Consider the following 17872-nt stretch of genomic DNA (forward strand, 5'->3'; position numbering starts at 1 on the left):
AGCACAAATACCTCAAATCATGGCCTTGTTAGAGATAGAATACAAAAAAAAAAAGAAAAGGAAAAAAGAAAAGAAGCAGCAGCTAAGTACACAGTAGTCTGATGTGAAAATCAATGATTAGCAATGAACCAGAAATTAAAAATACTTAACTGCTGTCTTTACCTAGTCATTGTTGACAGTGACTGTCCTATCATCCAACAGCATCTTACAGGCACTCCTTCCCCTCACAACCCTGCCCCAGTCCAGACCAGCCTCTTCAAAAGGATTTGGTGAAAGCCTAAACAAAGCACTCAGAATATTTGTTTTCTGATCTTCTTTGAATTTTTATGGTCTCAGAAGCAGCTCCTTGAAATGAGAACACTTCTGCTGGAGGATAGCAGCTAAACTAATAAGGAGGACATGTGGCAGTGCCCTTCTGACACCATCAGTAGTGATGGGGTTCACCTTCTCTATCCAGGAGGAGCACTCTTAAGGGGTTTTTTTCTTATTAGCTTTTTAATATTCTTGACCTGTAATGGCAGGACCTTCAGGTTTATTGAAGGCAATCTATTCGTGGTTAGCTTAGAAATGTTTTGTAAAAGACAGAAATCATATCAAAATAGCTTGACATCTTCTGCCTCCATTACCATCTAGCTATTGTGGATGTTGGAAGAAATTTACAAAAGATAGGAGATGTTGGAAGGTAGTCACAACAGGCAACAATGCTTTAACAGCACAGTGCTCTACTACAGCAATGAAGCAGGTGAAGTTAACATAAAAGAAACTGAGATTGATAAGGCCCAAATATAGGAAATAAGTTAAAGAAAAATAACTTTTCCCATCTCATACGTTTAACACTACTGAAGTCAACATAAGATGAGAAAGAAGAAGGAAAATGAAATGAATTTACATTATTTTTAGGCATCTAGTTATAGCCCAAACCAGAGAACTTGAGTATCTTGATAAGTTTTCAGAAGGCATCTCAGACAAAGTCAGTCAGATACCACAGTTCTTTGCTAAAGACTGTAATTGACTAAAGGAAAAACCTACTTTTAAACTTTTTAAATCCACCATCTAAATTAGGTGTCTGAAGTTGAACATCATTCAGAAACTTCACTGCCCACAACAACAAGTGTTGAAAGAAGCATGGTGAATTTAAAACAGAAAGATGAGCTAACAAAACTAAAGGCAAACTTTGGATTATATTTCTACCTGAAGTACTGTCTCATTTCCATAAATAAATCTCTTTTTCTAAGATGAAAAAATGTAGCAATGCTATAATTTTTTCCCACACACGCTCTGAAATTATTTCTGTTGTACACGACATATAAAGAACTGAAATTAGCCCTCTAAATCTGAACATTCTGAGGTTTTCTACTGTCATTTCTTCTACCAGAGTGCCACATCATCAAAGCTGTTTTGTTTTTTTTTTAAAGAGATTGTGATTGTTAAGATGGAAGCATTCATGTTTTGTTGTTAATGCACAAACCATTACCTACAAGCACTATATGTGATACTACTATAATCCCACTTTTATTTTCCACTACTTCAAAACACATGCTACATACTTAAGGCTTATATATTGTGATGCTATATCAATTTTATACAGTATCCACAGTTAGTTTTGAATAAAGTTAAACTTTTGCTATTACTTATATATGGATTCCTGTTAGAAGATTTCCACACCCCCAGTTTAACCTATGGATACCTGCACCTCAGCATCTTTTGATGAACTTGCTGAGCTTATCATGTTTTCAGGAAACACTAAAAAGACTAATAAAAAAAGGTCTTATTAAAAAAAATTCCTCTCCCACCAAAGCCATCCACGTTTTTTTAACCAGTGAAAACAAACTCAAAATCTGTCAAAGTAGTCACAAATATTGAAAGTCTGCACGGGCAGAGTTCCAGAAACCTGCAAGGTGTGCTCAAATTACACAAAAAAAGACCTGTTGCAATTGTTGACATTGTCAGCATAAAATGCTTAGCATAAGGTGTAGCTCTCAGAATTCAGGCTGGCATCTCAGCATTCAAAAGATTAAAAGTAACTAATCTTACATGCTTTGATGAGTACAAAAATAAACTTTTCATCATCCAAATTCAAAGCAAGAAAGACCCATTTAGGCATGAACAAGCTGCTGATCTATCAGATTCAACACCAAATATGAGCACAGCTCCTGAACCCTTCCAAAACTCCTCTGAAATCCTAAATTCTGTTTTTCCTGCAACAAAGGTTAACATCCTTCAGGCTTTGGGATATAAGTACATTTACATGAATGAGTTCAGCAACCACATTTGTAAGGCAAGCTGACACAGATTAGTTTCTAAGAGACAACTGGTTTATTCAGGTTAAATGCCTAGAGCACTGAGTATAAACAAAAGGAAAAAAAAATCCATAAGGTATCTCTGGAGTGCAATACTTACTGTATTAATATTTCAAGTCATTTATTCACTGTACACTCAGTGCAGATGCTATAGAGATTTAATTGAACAGCTTGAAAACACATACCCGATAGCAATATTCCAGATATTGTTCAGCCATGCTTACCTTTAAAGAAACAATCTTCATTGTGTACAATGGTGATCTTTTGCTTTTTCAGACAGGCAGCTCTGTGCACTTCACAGTGGTTTTCATAGAATTCTCCATCAGACCCACACACAGGTTTGTAATGTGGTTTGCAGTGCTCCATGCACAGGCACTCGGCTTGGCCAGTCTTCCCATTCACAACGCAGTGCCTGCCCAGACCACAGTACTTGTTCTCACATGATCCAAAATGGCCATCCTGACCAAAATACCCTTTAAAAAAGGAAAAAAAGAAGGTTTTTATTTAATAACTACATTTTGCTTAATTTCATTCAAGATACAAAAAGGACTGACTTGAGCAAATGAAGTGAGACTTTGCCTTTTGTTACATCCTTGACTAATATTAAATATAGATTAGCCTGATGTTAAAAAATTTAGTCTCCTTATCATGACATTTATACTTTTAATCATTGTCATAGGCTAACTGTAATTTAGAGCAAGATCTAGCAACAAGAGTTATTCTTCATTTAAAAAAATCACAGTAAATCATTACTTTTTTAATGTATACTGAAGTTTGTCACCCTAAGATTGCTATATTGTTGCATGCAATAGAATAACGTATTCTCTAGAATTTAGACCATAGGATGTCTCAAACCAAAAGAGACCCACAAGGATTGAATCTAACTCTGTGTTCCTTGCAGGACTACCTGAATCTAAACCATGTGATTAATAACATCTTCCACAAACTCCGACAGGCAGATAAAATAGAAACTTACACACTGAGTCTGATCCATGAGAATAACTAAAGCAGAATCAGGGCTCTGAATCAATATGGAGAATTTAAAAACAAAAAATGACAAGACCTCAGTGGTGACATTACAATGACATTTCAAGAAACAGAGCATGGAAGAGCAGGACTGATATATCAAGTGAATGGTGGCTAGAAGGAGTCACATGAACCTCTAAGTGGTATTTCAATGATGACAAATGTGGTTTGGATGGCAAACAGAGCTTTAAGACTCCTGCAGTAGAAACAGGGGAGTTTCTGCTGGCCACAACTTTCAGTTCCTTCTGCTCCTAAAATAAAGAAATGGATTGTCTACATTAGGCTAGCAAAGCCATCTGTCTGCTTTCTATCCTAAATGTGCTGCCACCATGTAAGATAAGCACTGTTGTCAGTGGCAAACCTCTTGGTGAAAGGGGAAGTTCAGTGCACAATAATATTTCCTAATTATATGCCCAGCTTCTATTTTGACTGCCATAGAACTAACTAAGGCTTCTTGGCAAGAGAAAGTGTATGATGTGAAAATGATGTGAATATGCAAGCAGAATTGTAATTGCAATTATAAATAAATAAATATATTCTGATAATTGCAATTGTGTCATAAAATATGTATAAAAATACTAAAATGCATCCAAATGCCAGAATAGACACTGCCCTGCACAGCTACTTAATTTTATTCTCTCACTTTGTACACCTAATGTCCCAAACAAACACCTGTTATTCTAATTCCTTGCAACACTTTCCTCACATCCTAGCTGAATCCATCCTTGGCTAACCCATATAAAAACAGCATGAAGAAGCAAATCACAATGCATAATTTGGTAGTAATTTGATCGTTCTAGATTCATTTTCCATAGCGAAATGCTTACATGCCAATACAATAGCTTGAAGCACATTTCTTCAAGCCACTGAGAATTTACGTTCTTCACTTCAGTGGCAGATATAAAAATCTCACCACTTTTTCTTCTGAAGCCTTTGAGTCTATTAGACAACCATGCTTTGATTTCTTGCTTTTTCACACAGCACAAATTTTCTAGACAAATGTACTACAGAAAGCACACAACCATGAAATTTGGCTCTAATGACATGCTTTCACTATATTACTTGATAACAATTCCAGCACAAAGTTGAGAGGGCCACATATTCACCTCAGGTGTTGTATGGCTTATATAACTAAGCCACAGTGATTTTTATACACATGTAAAGACCCAACTGATGGTGGGTTTACCTGCTCATGCACCAAAATGACTTGAAACAGGAAAATCCAATTCAACATTAAATTTTTCCCATAAGTTTTGGAAAGTATTCCTCCTCGTGCCAATGTATTCACCACTATATGTGAGCCACAGACATCAACTGACAGAAATTAATGTAAACCAAATTTCCCTGTTTTCTTATACAAAAGCTAAGCTCAAGTAAAACTTCAGAATACCCAAGAGTGCTTTACAGCACAGGTCATGTATCCACATTACAAAATGTAAGAACTTCTTTGAAGTGATGGAATTGTCACAGTTTGAGGACAAAGTACACAAACCATTATTATTTATGCTTTCTGAACTGAAGATAAAGATCTTAGAACTCCATCTGACAACTGCTCTGAATTATTGAGAGGTGTGTGGTGACTCAAAAATGTACTGCGCTGTATGTTATGAAAATAGAACTCATTTAATACTTCCCTTGGGACTTCATCTTAGCACTATAATTGAATCTGATGCCTGAATGCAAAACCTTCTTTCAGATAAGGGAGAATAATTTACATTACACATCCTGATATTTATAATATGGGTATTTGTCAACATATACCAATTACGTACTGCAATAAACAAGCAACCTTTCTGCCTTAATGAAAAACTGTATTTATTATGAAATGTTTCATATATGTCTTCATTTTACACCATTAACTGCTCCAAAACAATACATAAATTTGCATACATCACTGCATATGCAACTCCTTCCACTGAAGTCTGTGGTAAAATTCCCACTGACCTCAAGAGAAGCAGGATTCTTTCTCCAGATACAATCTAAAGCCTTCAGTCAGCATTATGTTATAGCCATAAGTTTTAGCATGTTTAACAGGCACTGTTCTGCACTGAGAAGGACCAGCTATGTGGTGTTTACAGCACATATTTAAGAAAAAACAGTTAGAAGTATACTCTGAAGCACTCCACCAAACTGTGGTTACCAGATTACCAGATCACCCACAGCAAAAAAATAAATTAAACCCATGCAATTCCAAAACAGGTGACAAAGTGCTCAGAATCATAAATTTGAACTAAACATGCACCCGATTATGAAAATGTAAACAAATCAAACAACCTAAAGAGGTACTGAGTTTAGATATGAGTTAAACTCATGAAATTAGTTTAGATATAAGTTAAAAAAACAAATGAAGAACCAAACCCCAGCTTGAGTAAAACCAGTTTCTGCTGCTTTTCACTGATCAAGGCCAAATTGCAAAAATCACTATATCTGGCAAATCCTTCATTTTATTTTTTGTTTCCAAAAAAGGTACTTCCATAATTTTATTCTTGGAATAGGAACTGCTACTAAGCTACAGGAATCTTGCCATTAACAAAAAAGAAACCACATTTTAAACCAATGTGGACTGTGACATGCAGCCCATTCATGAATGGCTGGCTTTTTCAGTCACCATCAGGAAATTGACACTATTACTATTGATTCCTGGATATATTTTTATTATTGGAGATATATTTTTGATACCTTGATAACGGATGAGGTTTTTTCAGTTTGTTGGGGTTTCTTAGGGGATTTTTTTGGTTGTTTGGTTGGGTTTCTTGAATGTTAGTGTAGCTAAGTCTCCTGGCATGAATTGCTTAGGATGCAGCACCCATTCAGAAAACCATCATCATCACAAACAGTGTTTCAGAAGGCTGTTGTTCTGTCTAAGCACACGTTTTAGAAAGCAAATCAATCTGAGAAGAACTTAGGATGCCATATTTAGATATAATTCAGTAATTCAGCTGAGAAGGTAAGCAGCATATTCAATATTGAGAGACTGAAAGCCATTAATTTGGGATGACAAATAATCTAGCCATGAATGCAAATATTTTTACAGCAATTGCTATTGCTTATGTGATAATAAGCAAGTCTACATTAGTCAAATGCCACAACACAAAAACAGGCACATACCCATAGGAGTTATGAACTCAGACTTTTCAGCTAAAAAAAGTATTATATTTACACATTTTGAGAGGATCTAAAGTACTACAGGAAACAAAATGTACTTTTTTCCATCTGAAAATAAGTCAAGAAACATTCAAATTATCACAGGCTTAAGTTAAAAAACAAAACAAAACAAAACAAAAAAACTCACTTTAAGAACTATCATTAAAAGTGTATTACACCCAAAACAGTCAAAGTAGTCACATAGATTTTTCAGATCCTCTTGAAATTTAAAACTCTAAACAGATACCAAGTGGAAGGGCAGAAGCTTTTATTTTTAGACACTAGAGAAAGTAAAATAGTTTTAACTTAAAACAAAATAAAATTAATAAATACAGTTTCAAGTTTTCAGTTGGGATTCCTCATACAGGTTGCCTATTTAAAGGATACTTCAACAGCATCCAAAGCTGAGCAAGTTGTAGGTCACAGTTTGATTCATTTACATCTGGGAATTAAGCTGATGTTTTAGCATGCTGAAGACTTACAGAAATTCTACAGATACTTTATCCTTTAATCTAATCAGTTTAGAGCAACATTGCACAGTGAAACTGGAAATTCATGGGAGTGTGAATCACCATGTTCTACAGCTGGCCTGGGGCTGGAACACACACACACACACAGGCTTTCTGTGTGCTGAGCATTCTCTCACAAACTCAGACTGTTTTCTTACTTCCCTAACAACACAATTTACATTCATGGCTTCTATCCTAACTTGCTGCATCACCCACGTGTCATGAAAAACAAAGAGGTAGCTACTTTTCAAGACAATGCAGTGATTTGTGTGCAAATAACTAATGGTAATTTCTGGGGTCAAAAGACCTGCAGTCCCATTCTCCCCTCTTCCACTTAAAACCATTCTGTAAATTACAATTCCACCTCTACAGCTGTATCTTTGCTTAATACACTACCTATGAAAGGCCCAACCAAGACTGTAATCCCTATTTTAGTAAGTGCTCAGTGTAGTCTCAGGTTTTGGTAGCAAATAAGATTTATCACCACCTACCATTAAGACCCGTAGGGCATTAACATTGAGCAAGACCCCAGTATGACCTGTCAGGATCTGCTCATAAATATTAAAGCTCGAGACTTTTTCCTAGTTTTGAACTGTAGCATTTTAGCAAGAGTTCTTATTCATTACAGTAATGAATTTCCACCACATAATGGTGCATATCTTAGCAAACTGAAGAGAACTAATGGCTCAAAGGTGGGAGGACAAAAAAAAGCCCCATAGCCATGCAGGGGCAGGATGAGGAGCTGCAGCCCACAGCCCTCAGCCCTGCTCCTACCTGCAGGAGTGAAAGAAAATCATACCCATGGCTCACCATCCTCTTGCTCTGGCATGGTTTTCTTTCAGCACCAGGCAAGTAAGGTCCTGTGCTTTATACAAAAGTCTATTCTGCCTGTGTGGAAAATAAGTTTTTGGCTGGGTCTTGTACTGTCCTTTCCTTCCTTCTTTGCTGCCTTCCCCTTCTGCCCTCAGACATATATCTGCCTTTCCTCTTTCCTTCCCAGTAGGGGCACTGGAAGTATTGTGAGGATTTACACTGCCATAGAAGATGATTGAGTTCTTCTGGTGGACTCAGTATTTATCACTGAGGACCAACTAACAGAAATTGACACAGGCATTATGACTGTACAGGATTTTTTCAACCTTAAAAATCAAGCCTAAATACACCTGGGAGAATAAGAGGTCTATATTCAAATAAAGTGACTTTCTTATTGCCCTTAAAAGGTAAGTTGGAGCAAATTAGGAGAAAGAGCCACACTTTTAAAGGAAATAATTTGCAAAACTACAGTAAGAAAAAGGAGAACAAAATAATACCAAGTAATACCAGGGAGATCTGTAAATGCTGAATTGCCTAGCTATTAACCTGAAATATTGAAACCTCCCATAAAAGTGCATCTGTCAGCCAGAAACAGTCAGGTTAGCATCTTTGATCATATGAATTTGTTTTTCTTGCCAGCACTGAGACACCATCTTCAGCAAAATTCGCAGAATTTAGTTTCCTCAGAAAAGAGAAAAATCAAATCTTACCTCCTTTACTTGAATGAAATTGAAGACCAAGAACAAAAATGCCACATAAGAAAATGAGGAGAAGTCACAGTACAACCAGAACTACACAAAAACCTCTTTTGCTTATTAGGCAGAAACTTTTTCCCCCTTCCAGAGCCTTCACCTGCTCCTCTCTCATCTTTATAGCAACCCCTTTACGGGCTTGCTCCACTCCAGGTGCCCCCATCAGGGGGCTCAGCAGCTGCCTGACCCTTGCCTTCTGCAATTACAAAGGCTTTCCATGTGTTCCTGCCTCTCTAAACTCTCTTGCTCATTAACAGGGCTGTGAAACACCAGTTTGATATCAGAGCAAATGCCTGTGACAACTCCACCACAAAGCCTTTCCTCCAGTGAGGTGCCTGCTCAGATTTCTGCCTGTACCTAATTCAATTTCACCATCCCAGTGGAGCTGAGCAGTGCTCTGGCCCTGTGCCCACCCAGCAAGGTCCTGTGTGCCACCTCACCTGCCAGCTCCCTCAGGTGACATTACTCTCCTGGCAAGCACAGCCCTCATGCTCAGGGGAACCAAGAAGGAGCTGCCCAATTCTCTCTCACTGCTAGGAGGTGATTCTTGGGCACAATGTTGAACCTTGTAAAAATCTCCTTCATTAATCACCCTCCTTACCTTTGACCAGTGACCATCAAATATATAAAATGGTCTGTGGGCTCCAGACATGCTACTTGCCTTACACGAGGGGAATGGAAAATGCACTCAGGTCTGACACAGACAGCTGAATAGATTTGGATTAAGAGCACTGCTGGCTCCAAGTGTAAATATAGACTGATGTCTTTGAGCAGTTTCCAGCCAGCAATTCATTACTTTCAATTAAATCCTTAGCTCTGATTAGCATTAGCTGTGTTGGTCTTTCTCACATATTATCTTTATTTTGAAAAATGTTTATAATTCATTTAACATCAAACCAGTGGCAAAAAGAGTTTCTTTAACACAAAGCAGGAAACAAATTACACGTTTGCCTCATCACAGATACATGGACCCTTATTCAAATGGTTGATTGCTTTTCAATTGCAGCACAGCAGGCAATCCCCTGTTCTGCCAAACACATCACCCAGTGTCAGGAAGAGCAGGAAATGTGCATCATAGCCACAGCAGTTTTGAAAAGGTCATAGTCTGAACAACCTTTCACACATTTTAATGCTTATTTGAAATAAGGCTTTATGAATATCACAAAGGGCTAGCTTAGTTCTCAGTCAGACAAAACAACCCTTTTTTTGTTGTTGTTGTTGTTATTCTAAGGCCAAAGTTATTAGTTTTATCAACAATGATCAAAACAATCAAAAGTTTGAGTAAATTATTGACTAGAATTCTCCTTTTACTTAGTTAAAATTCAGAAGGCTGTTAGGATTTGGTTTCAAGAAGCAAGGTTTAACTCCCCTATCACACAATAATATTAACTGCTTCTCTTTGGCAAACTTTTCACATGAAGAACACATTTGTCCATTTTGAGCTAATAGTATAATAAAAAACTGTTGTTTTCTTGATAGCTATATATGGCTTTCCCTGGGATAAAATATGTTTCTGTATGAAACAACATTACAAAGAGAAAATTTAACTCATCCCTGATCAAGTAGTTGTCATGAAATAGGTAATTCAATTATCCATGTTAAAAACTAGCATACCATAATCCAGATATTATTCTATTCCTGTGTTAGACATTGAAACAACACTGTTTTGTTGGAGTTTTTAACTTCAAAGCCCTTCTTACAGATAAATCTGTGATGTCTTTCTACTGCTTTCCCCAGGGACCTGTACTTGAAAAAGTAGCACACACGTTGAGCAGCATTTAAACCATATGGTTAGAGTGCAGCATCATTGCTGTTCAAGGAAAGCTAAAAAAGAAATGTCAAGTATTTTCAGTTTTACTGATATGAAACATTTGCTCCTAATAAATTTTACACGGTCCATTTTTTCCCAGTTGTTAATAAGGAATTGTGGTGGGTTGGCCCTGTTGTATAGCATGTACTGCCCACCCGATGGCTTGCTCACTCTCACAGGAATACAGAAGGAATTCAATAAGGAATTAATTCATTAATTTCCACTGGCAGGCAGATGCCCAGCCATCTTTAGGAAAAGATGAAGTGACAGGGCCATGTCTTAACCACCAGTATTTCTCCCCCCCAGCCCATCCTCCTCCATTTGCCCAGCTGTTATCACCGAGCAAGATGTTTTATGGAGTGAAATGCCCCTTTGGCAGTCTGGGCCAGCTCCACCAGCCATGTCTTCTCCCAGCTTCCTGCTTCCAGAGGGGCAGAGTGGGAATAGAAAAGGCCTTTATGTTAATTCAAGAATGCCCAGTGTCAAACTCAGCACTGTTGTGGTCACCAATGAGAGTATTATGTGGGCTGCTTCCATGACAGAAAGACCCAGTACAGGAACACTGTTGGAGCTTTGAAAGATTTTCCAGGCATTAGTAATCCAGCAAAGGGCATGTGGGTGCGTGCACTGTAATCCAAGCTGTTAATCAGTGGCACGTCTTAGAAAAAAATATATTTAGAAGAATATCACGATATTTTTGTTATATGGAATTTCTCATTCAATTTATTCTACAAAAGCAGTAAGATACTAATAACTTCCATCTTCTTTACATGCATGAAACATGAACACAGGAAAGTTAAAGATTATTAAGGTGAGATACAATCTTTACAAGCCCTTCAGAAAGAACAGCAAAACACTACACTATTGTATCTATGAGTATAGCTCTCAGAGACACTTAGCTAACAAACTTGGACACCCATGACCCATGAGTGGAATTCCAAAAGGAAAACAAAACAAAACACCAACAGACCAAAAAAAAACTATAAGTCCCAAAAATACCCAACCTACAAAAGGTAAATATTTTAGAGATAATAGGGAGTTTTAAAAATGTTTCTATAAATAATATTTCCCTCTTGACTTTGCTAAAAGAAAATAATCTTAATTATGCTTGAACTTTCCTGACTTAATTTTGCCATTTTAAGTAAGCTAAATGTGATGCAGAGTCCGATGCACTGTGTAGACATGAGGGGTTTTTTTGGTTTTTTTTTTTTTTTTAAAGCAGGACTGATCCTATCTGCTCCATATATCCAGCAAAGTTGTGGGTTTTTTCCTGAAGATGTTAGAGAATTAACCCAAAATATCTAAAAATATGAAAAGTCACATTGAAATCTAGGTGGTATTAACACAAAAATGCAAAATGCTTTTCCAGACCTCTTTAAGAAGAGAATATTGCACTATGAAAAATATAAAAAAAAAAAAAAAGTAAAGTATCGAAAATCTATATCTTGACATACAGGAATAGTCTACCCGAACAATCCATTTAAAATTATTTCTACACCCATGTAAGTCTTTCTAAAAATACCTGAAAAACCAGAAATGTCCACTCAAATAAATATATAAGTGACTACTTTCACAGAAAATAATGCCCAAGTGAGGTCATTCAGTCAAGCAATGTGACTACTGAAAAATTTTTCTGTGCTTAGACTAAAGATATTTTCTGTGATATATAATTCCTAGGGAAAAAAAGAGAATAAAGTATAGTTTTCCTGCTAAACCTGAGTAACACAGTTTCAATTTTATATCCAGTGGTCTTTATGGAAATAGTTTGTTATCAAATCGATTACTCTCTTCTAATAAATATGTAAAAGCAAACTGAAGTCAAAATAAAATCAGTCCTATCTCCTACTTCATGGAAAATCAATCTTTTGAGAAAACCATATATATATATATTTACGAATGAGAAAGCATTTAGCTTTCAACAGAAAGAAAAATTCTAGTCAGATATTTCAACAGTCATGTTTTTTGTATTAGTGGATATAACTTCTGTCTAGTGACAAATTGTCCTTCTAAATATTGAAAAAAATACAACTTTTTTCAAAGATAATATTAGAATTTGATGAAAACCACCAGCATTCTACATAAGAATCAATCTAGGGCTATAGTAATAGATAATCCTTATTAAGCATTTAAGAAATACAAGCTACAGAACTAATTGTACAAAAAAATAAAAGATAATTTTAAACTTCTTTTCAATGGAGTGCTGTCTACAAGAATATTTTTAGTGATGCATAACTTCCACACACCTGGTTCACCCGTCACATTTCTTCCTACCAGAAAATGCCAGTGTTAAACTGAAACCTCTGGCCACCAAAGCTACCAAGCCCTGTCTGTTGTTTCAGTGGTTTGGCTACTGAAGTGCAGAAATATTTCAAATGAATGAAAAAGAAAATCCTGTTGTAATACTTGTTGTATATGGAGTTTCTAAAAGTAAGACTAACTTTCACACCCATTAATAAAGCTAAAGAGTTTGCTGCACATCATACTTTCTCAGGTAATTTCAAGAAATTCACAACATTAGATACGCAGATGTAAATTTACTCTTTATAACTAGAGAAATAAACTTTGCCATGGGAATAACTATTTTTAGTGACTATATTTTTTTATTTATTTAACTGGATTGAAAGTCATTTCAGTTCACCAAAGCCTGCTTATGCTTGGCAACCCTAAATTATTAATTGAAGCAGAAATAAATATTTAATCACAAATTTTTTGAAAGTAGCAATGCCTTTGTAACTAAATTTTTACAATTGTTTTACTCATAAACAGTTTAGTTGAATGACTGAAATTATAATCCACAATAGATTTTCCTCTATTCTTAAATGCTGCCTTCACAGTATTTTGGAAACTGTCAAACAAACCTATATGAGATCTGTGTGAATTGACTCATTAGGTGCAAGTTGCTGGAATGACCTGCATAACTGGCTTTGTTTGCCATAAAACACTCACCTCTTGACACTATAAATTTATCCTTATGCACAAGCATGACTGAATTATAACTGTATGATTTTCTTTTCAACACTAAGGTAACATTCATATAATCCATTTTAAATCATGGCAGAACATATTTTACTGTCTTAATTTCATTTTGTATGCACATGAACAAGCACAGTATTACAGTCTAGGGGAAAAAAGGTACAAGTAGGAATAAGAATGACTTTTAAAGCAGTTTAATCTATTAACAGCTATTTCTGAAGAATTTAAGCATTAGTGTACTTCCAGTCATACTGCCTAAGATAAACTTCTTGTTGAGTCTTTAAACCTATTCTTTAGTACATACAGAATTTAACCTGGACCACTTTTTTAATGTTCAACTAAAGCTAAAAGACATTTTAACAGCATTGCTACACATGTATTTCTAAACGAATTTCACTGAATTCTGTTTGCAATACAATTACAAGAAAACAGAAAAATTATTAATAATGTTTTTGTAGAGCTTTCTGGAGCTCTTGCATCTTTTTTGAAAAGGAGGTGGAAAGCCCAGTACCTTGAAAAAATACTATGTATTTCCTTTATGGCTATTTTTAATTTTCCTCCTGAATTTAATAGGCAGTTTAAACAATATTTATCAGTATATATGCCCTATTATTTTTCAAACACAACTTTATTGGAGTGATTTTGTCTGGGCATGTACGCTTGACAATGTGCAGGTACTGAATTTCTATCTTCCTCTTCTCATCCCCACAAGAATTATATTACCTTCCTTCCCACATTTCCCTTCTTGAAGAACTTTTTTGAATAGGCAGAAGTCTCGACAGTAATATTCTGCTCACAAGAGCACAACAAATTAACTCAGCAAGAAAAAAAGTTCCGAGGATTCTGCATTACAGTCAAGTCAAACTGTTTTTTCAGAACCAGGCACATTTTCCTCTAACTTGATACCTGTGTGCTATGATAAAAGAGAAACTGAAGATTTCCAAGGCAGTGATGCCAGCTGAAACAGATAAAAATGTGCAAATGATTTAGCAAAGTGTTAAATGCACCATCTGAAGTTGTGTCAGTACCAGTACCGTGAAATTCCTGCAGCTAACACAGAAAGCATTCCAAGTGCTAATGACTAAATTCTTTAGACTTTCAAGGCCTGGGTTTTACTTGGTTTGTTTCAGTTCCTTTTTATCCCCCTCTAAGTGGACTATTTGCCATTTTATTTTGGCATTTGCTTGAGTACTGTAAAACTGAAAAGTCATGCCATCATACTGAATAAATGTACAACAAAACTACAGACAAAAAGTGTTTACTAAATAATTTTTCTAAGATTATTATCTATTAATATTGTGCATTAATAAAAACGATACCTCTTTCTTGAAAATTTCTCAGGGATTATTTAGTGCCTTTTATTTTAAAATAATGTGCAATCTCAAAGCAATATCCAACAGACATCTCCAAAGACAATACACACCATAAGAAACAGCGGATGAATAAAGTATTACTTCTTTTCCCAATTTTCAGTTTTAGAATCTACTAGAAGCAACAGCAACAGCCATACTCCTATTCTCACATCTGAATTCATATTTAAGAAAACTCTGGCTAACTTCAGTTTATTTTCTTTATTCCAATATGTGAGAAGGAGGAAGAATCTTCAGTCCAGTTTAGACTTCTAGAGGGATAATCACCAGCTTAGAAAAAGCAGGCAGTGTAATTCTTTTAAAAATCAATTTTCCATAGAACCATTGAATCATTAAGGTTAGAAAAGGCTTTTAGGATCATTGAGGCCAACTGTTAACCCCGCAGTGCCATCTTCAACAATAAACCACATCCTCCAGTGCCACATCTATGTTTGTTGAGCACTGTCAGGTATGGGGACTCTTACCACTTTGCTGGACAGCTTGTTCTAATGACTGCTCTTTCAGTGAAGTAATTTTTCCTAATATCCAAACTAACATGCACATACATCAATGCAACTTGAAGCCTTTTCCTCTTTTCCTATTGCTTTTTACTTGGAAGAAACCAATCCCCACTTGCAACATTCTTTCAGGCAGTTGTAGAGAGCGATAAGGTCCCCTCTGAACTTCCTTTTCTCCAGGCTAAACAACCCCATCTCTCTCAGCCAATTCTCATCAGACTTGTGCTTCATTGCCCTTTTCTGGACACACTGCAGAACCTCAAAGTGTTTCTTGTAGCAAAGGGCTCAAAACTAAACACAAGATTTGAGGTTTGCCCTCACCAGTTCTGAGTCTGGGGGGATGATCACTGCTCTGGTCCTGCTGGCCACTCTATTCTTGATACGAGCCAAGATGCCACTGGCCTTCTCTGGCCACCTGGGCAGACACTGGCTCAGGTTTAGCTGGTCAACCAGCACCTCCAGGTCCTTTTCTGCTGGGCATTTTTACAGCCATTCTGCCACAAGGCTGTAGCACTACACGGGGCTGTTGCGACACAAGCACAGGACCTTGTGCCTTTTTAAGTCTTGGCCTCTGTAGAGCCTTCTTGACCTCCAGCAGATCAACACTCCCACCCACCCTGGTGTCACCTACAAACTGGCTGAGGGTGCACTCAGTGCTCTCATCCAGATCATCAATAAAGATACTAAACAGGTCTGGGCCAAATACTGAGCTCTGGGGAATCCCACCAGTGACCAACCCACCAACTGGATGCAACTCCATTCACCATCACTCTCCAGGCCTGGCCATCCAGACAGTTTATTACCCAGTGAAGAATATACCTGTCCAAGCCATGGGAAGCCAGTTCTCCAGTCATGAACTTACATTTGATGAACGACACAGTGACAGGAAAAAAATTAATAAAAAATCTTAAGCTTGTGATTTTGGTTCCTAACTTTGCATCTAAGGAAATACACAGAACATAGCTAGAAAAATAAAAACCCGAAATCCTCACGTTTCATTTGTTTAGTTGACTCACTCAAAGCATTTGGAAAAAGGATGTGTCTGTGCTATGATTTCAAATGTGGTAATAATCTGAATGTCCTCCATGACTTGTTTTCAATACCAAGATATTAGAAATGTTTTCCAATGGTAAGAATATCCCTCTATGCATAAGATACAGATTTCTTTGCCAATAACTTAAACATAAGAAAGGGGAAATAATTGAAGACCAAAACATCAACCATTCATATTTTAACCTGCTTTTATTTCAAACATTTATCTGTTCTAGACTTCAACTGAACTCCCCACTTTGGTTTGTGTTACTCAAGGGTTCTGTGTGGACTTGATTTAAGCATTCAGCGATCATGCAGAAAATAGTTCAACTTCTGATTTCTCTAAGAAAATGAGAAAGCTAAATAAGGTAAGCAGTTTTCAAAACAAAATAAAACCCAGAGGCCTTGTATTGAGCAACAGGGTTTTCCTCTTCAGTGCCTAAAAAAATAAATAAATAAATTTACCAATGTAAAGTAAAGCAAGGATGTGTGTTTTCATTACTGCTTCTCCACTAGAGCCTTATTTTACATAGTTTTCCTAACATATTCCATGAAAATCCAATTTGGCACTCATTCAGTCAGGTGTAAATTCTGGGCCTTGAATAGCCTGAATTCCTACACTAAGGGAAAAAAAAAAAAAAAAAAAGGTAATCTTAAGGGATTTGGCAATTGTTTCTTGAGATCATGAAATTTTGTAAGCAAGATGAATTCCCTCAAGCATGGTAGTTCTTAAAAGAAACACTAGTGATTGGGACTGGAATATGCAAAAAGACTATAATTCCCCCTAGCATAAGAGCAATATTAGACAATAGTCATCTAACCAACTCACTGTTTATTTTTATGATACTATTGTTGAACTATTCTGAAACAATCTTGTTGAAAAAGTAGCTTCCCTGAAGAACAGATGTAAAAACAAAGCAGAGAAGCTGTTACAGGCCTGTGAAGAAATAGGAAGAAAATAGAAGGTCTATAGACCCTAAGCTGAAGTCAAAAACAGTAGAACATCCCAAGGCCATGACAATTCAAGTGTTAAATAAAACTATGAAATAAAATAAAATAAAAAGAAATCTAAACTCTAAAATACACCATTGCAAGTATGCATAAAATAATGCATAATTCATCTTATATAATGTCTCATAAAATGAACTCAAATAGCATTAAAAACTAGATCTACTTTAATGCTGGTGCTGACACAGTCTTTTAAGGATAAACATCAATAAAATCTGAGGCTAAACTGAAAAAATGCTTTTTATGAATAGGTTTGATAACATCTATCATCAGGAATATAACTCTATACCACTATGTTAGTATACATATCTGTTTAATTAACTGTTAATTCCAAGCTATTACACAACTAAATTTATGAAATACTGACATGAACTGTGTTCTGAGTACAAAATCCATAGCAATGCATGTAATTCTGAAGAAGAGAAAACAAAGGAAAGCATATGAGGTGAAAAGAGCTGTTATTGACAGATATTTTTCAAGAATGTTTTAATATAATACACATAGCTTGTCCTTAAACAGGGAAGCATGAAGAGCAAAGGACATCTGCATTCTTCTCTGTAATGGAAAAAGTAAGATGTTATTCTGGAACTCTCTGATTACTATTCCTAATACTGCTATACTTTCTAAAAAATAAAATG

The 17872-nt window shown here is 36.2% G+C and overlaps 1 protein-coding gene and 1 long non-coding RNA gene across 2 annotated transcripts in view; one reads left to right on the top strand and one right to left on the bottom strand.

The window, feature by feature from the left end:
• FSTL5 (follistatin like 5) overlaps window positions 1–17872 on the bottom strand; it is a 243965-nt gene that overhangs the window by 181688 nt on the left and 44405 nt on the right. Inside the window, exon 3 of the mRNA XM_050974227.1 lies at window positions 2525–2773. Coding sequence (XP_050830184.1) covers window positions 2525–2773 — 249 coding nt within the window. The remainder of the gene's footprint in view (window positions 1–2524; window positions 2774–17872) is intronic.
• Window positions 1–17872, top strand: part of LOC127059594 (uncharacterized) — an 876248-nt gene that overhangs the window by 157339 nt on the left and 701037 nt on the right. The window lies entirely within an intron of this gene.

This window comes from Serinus canaria, chromosome 4, assembly GCF_022539315.1.
Source record: "Serinus canaria isolate serCan28SL12 chromosome 4, serCan2020, whole genome shotgun sequence".
NCBI lineage: Eukaryota > Metazoa > Chordata > Aves > Passeriformes > Fringillidae > Serinus > Serinus canaria.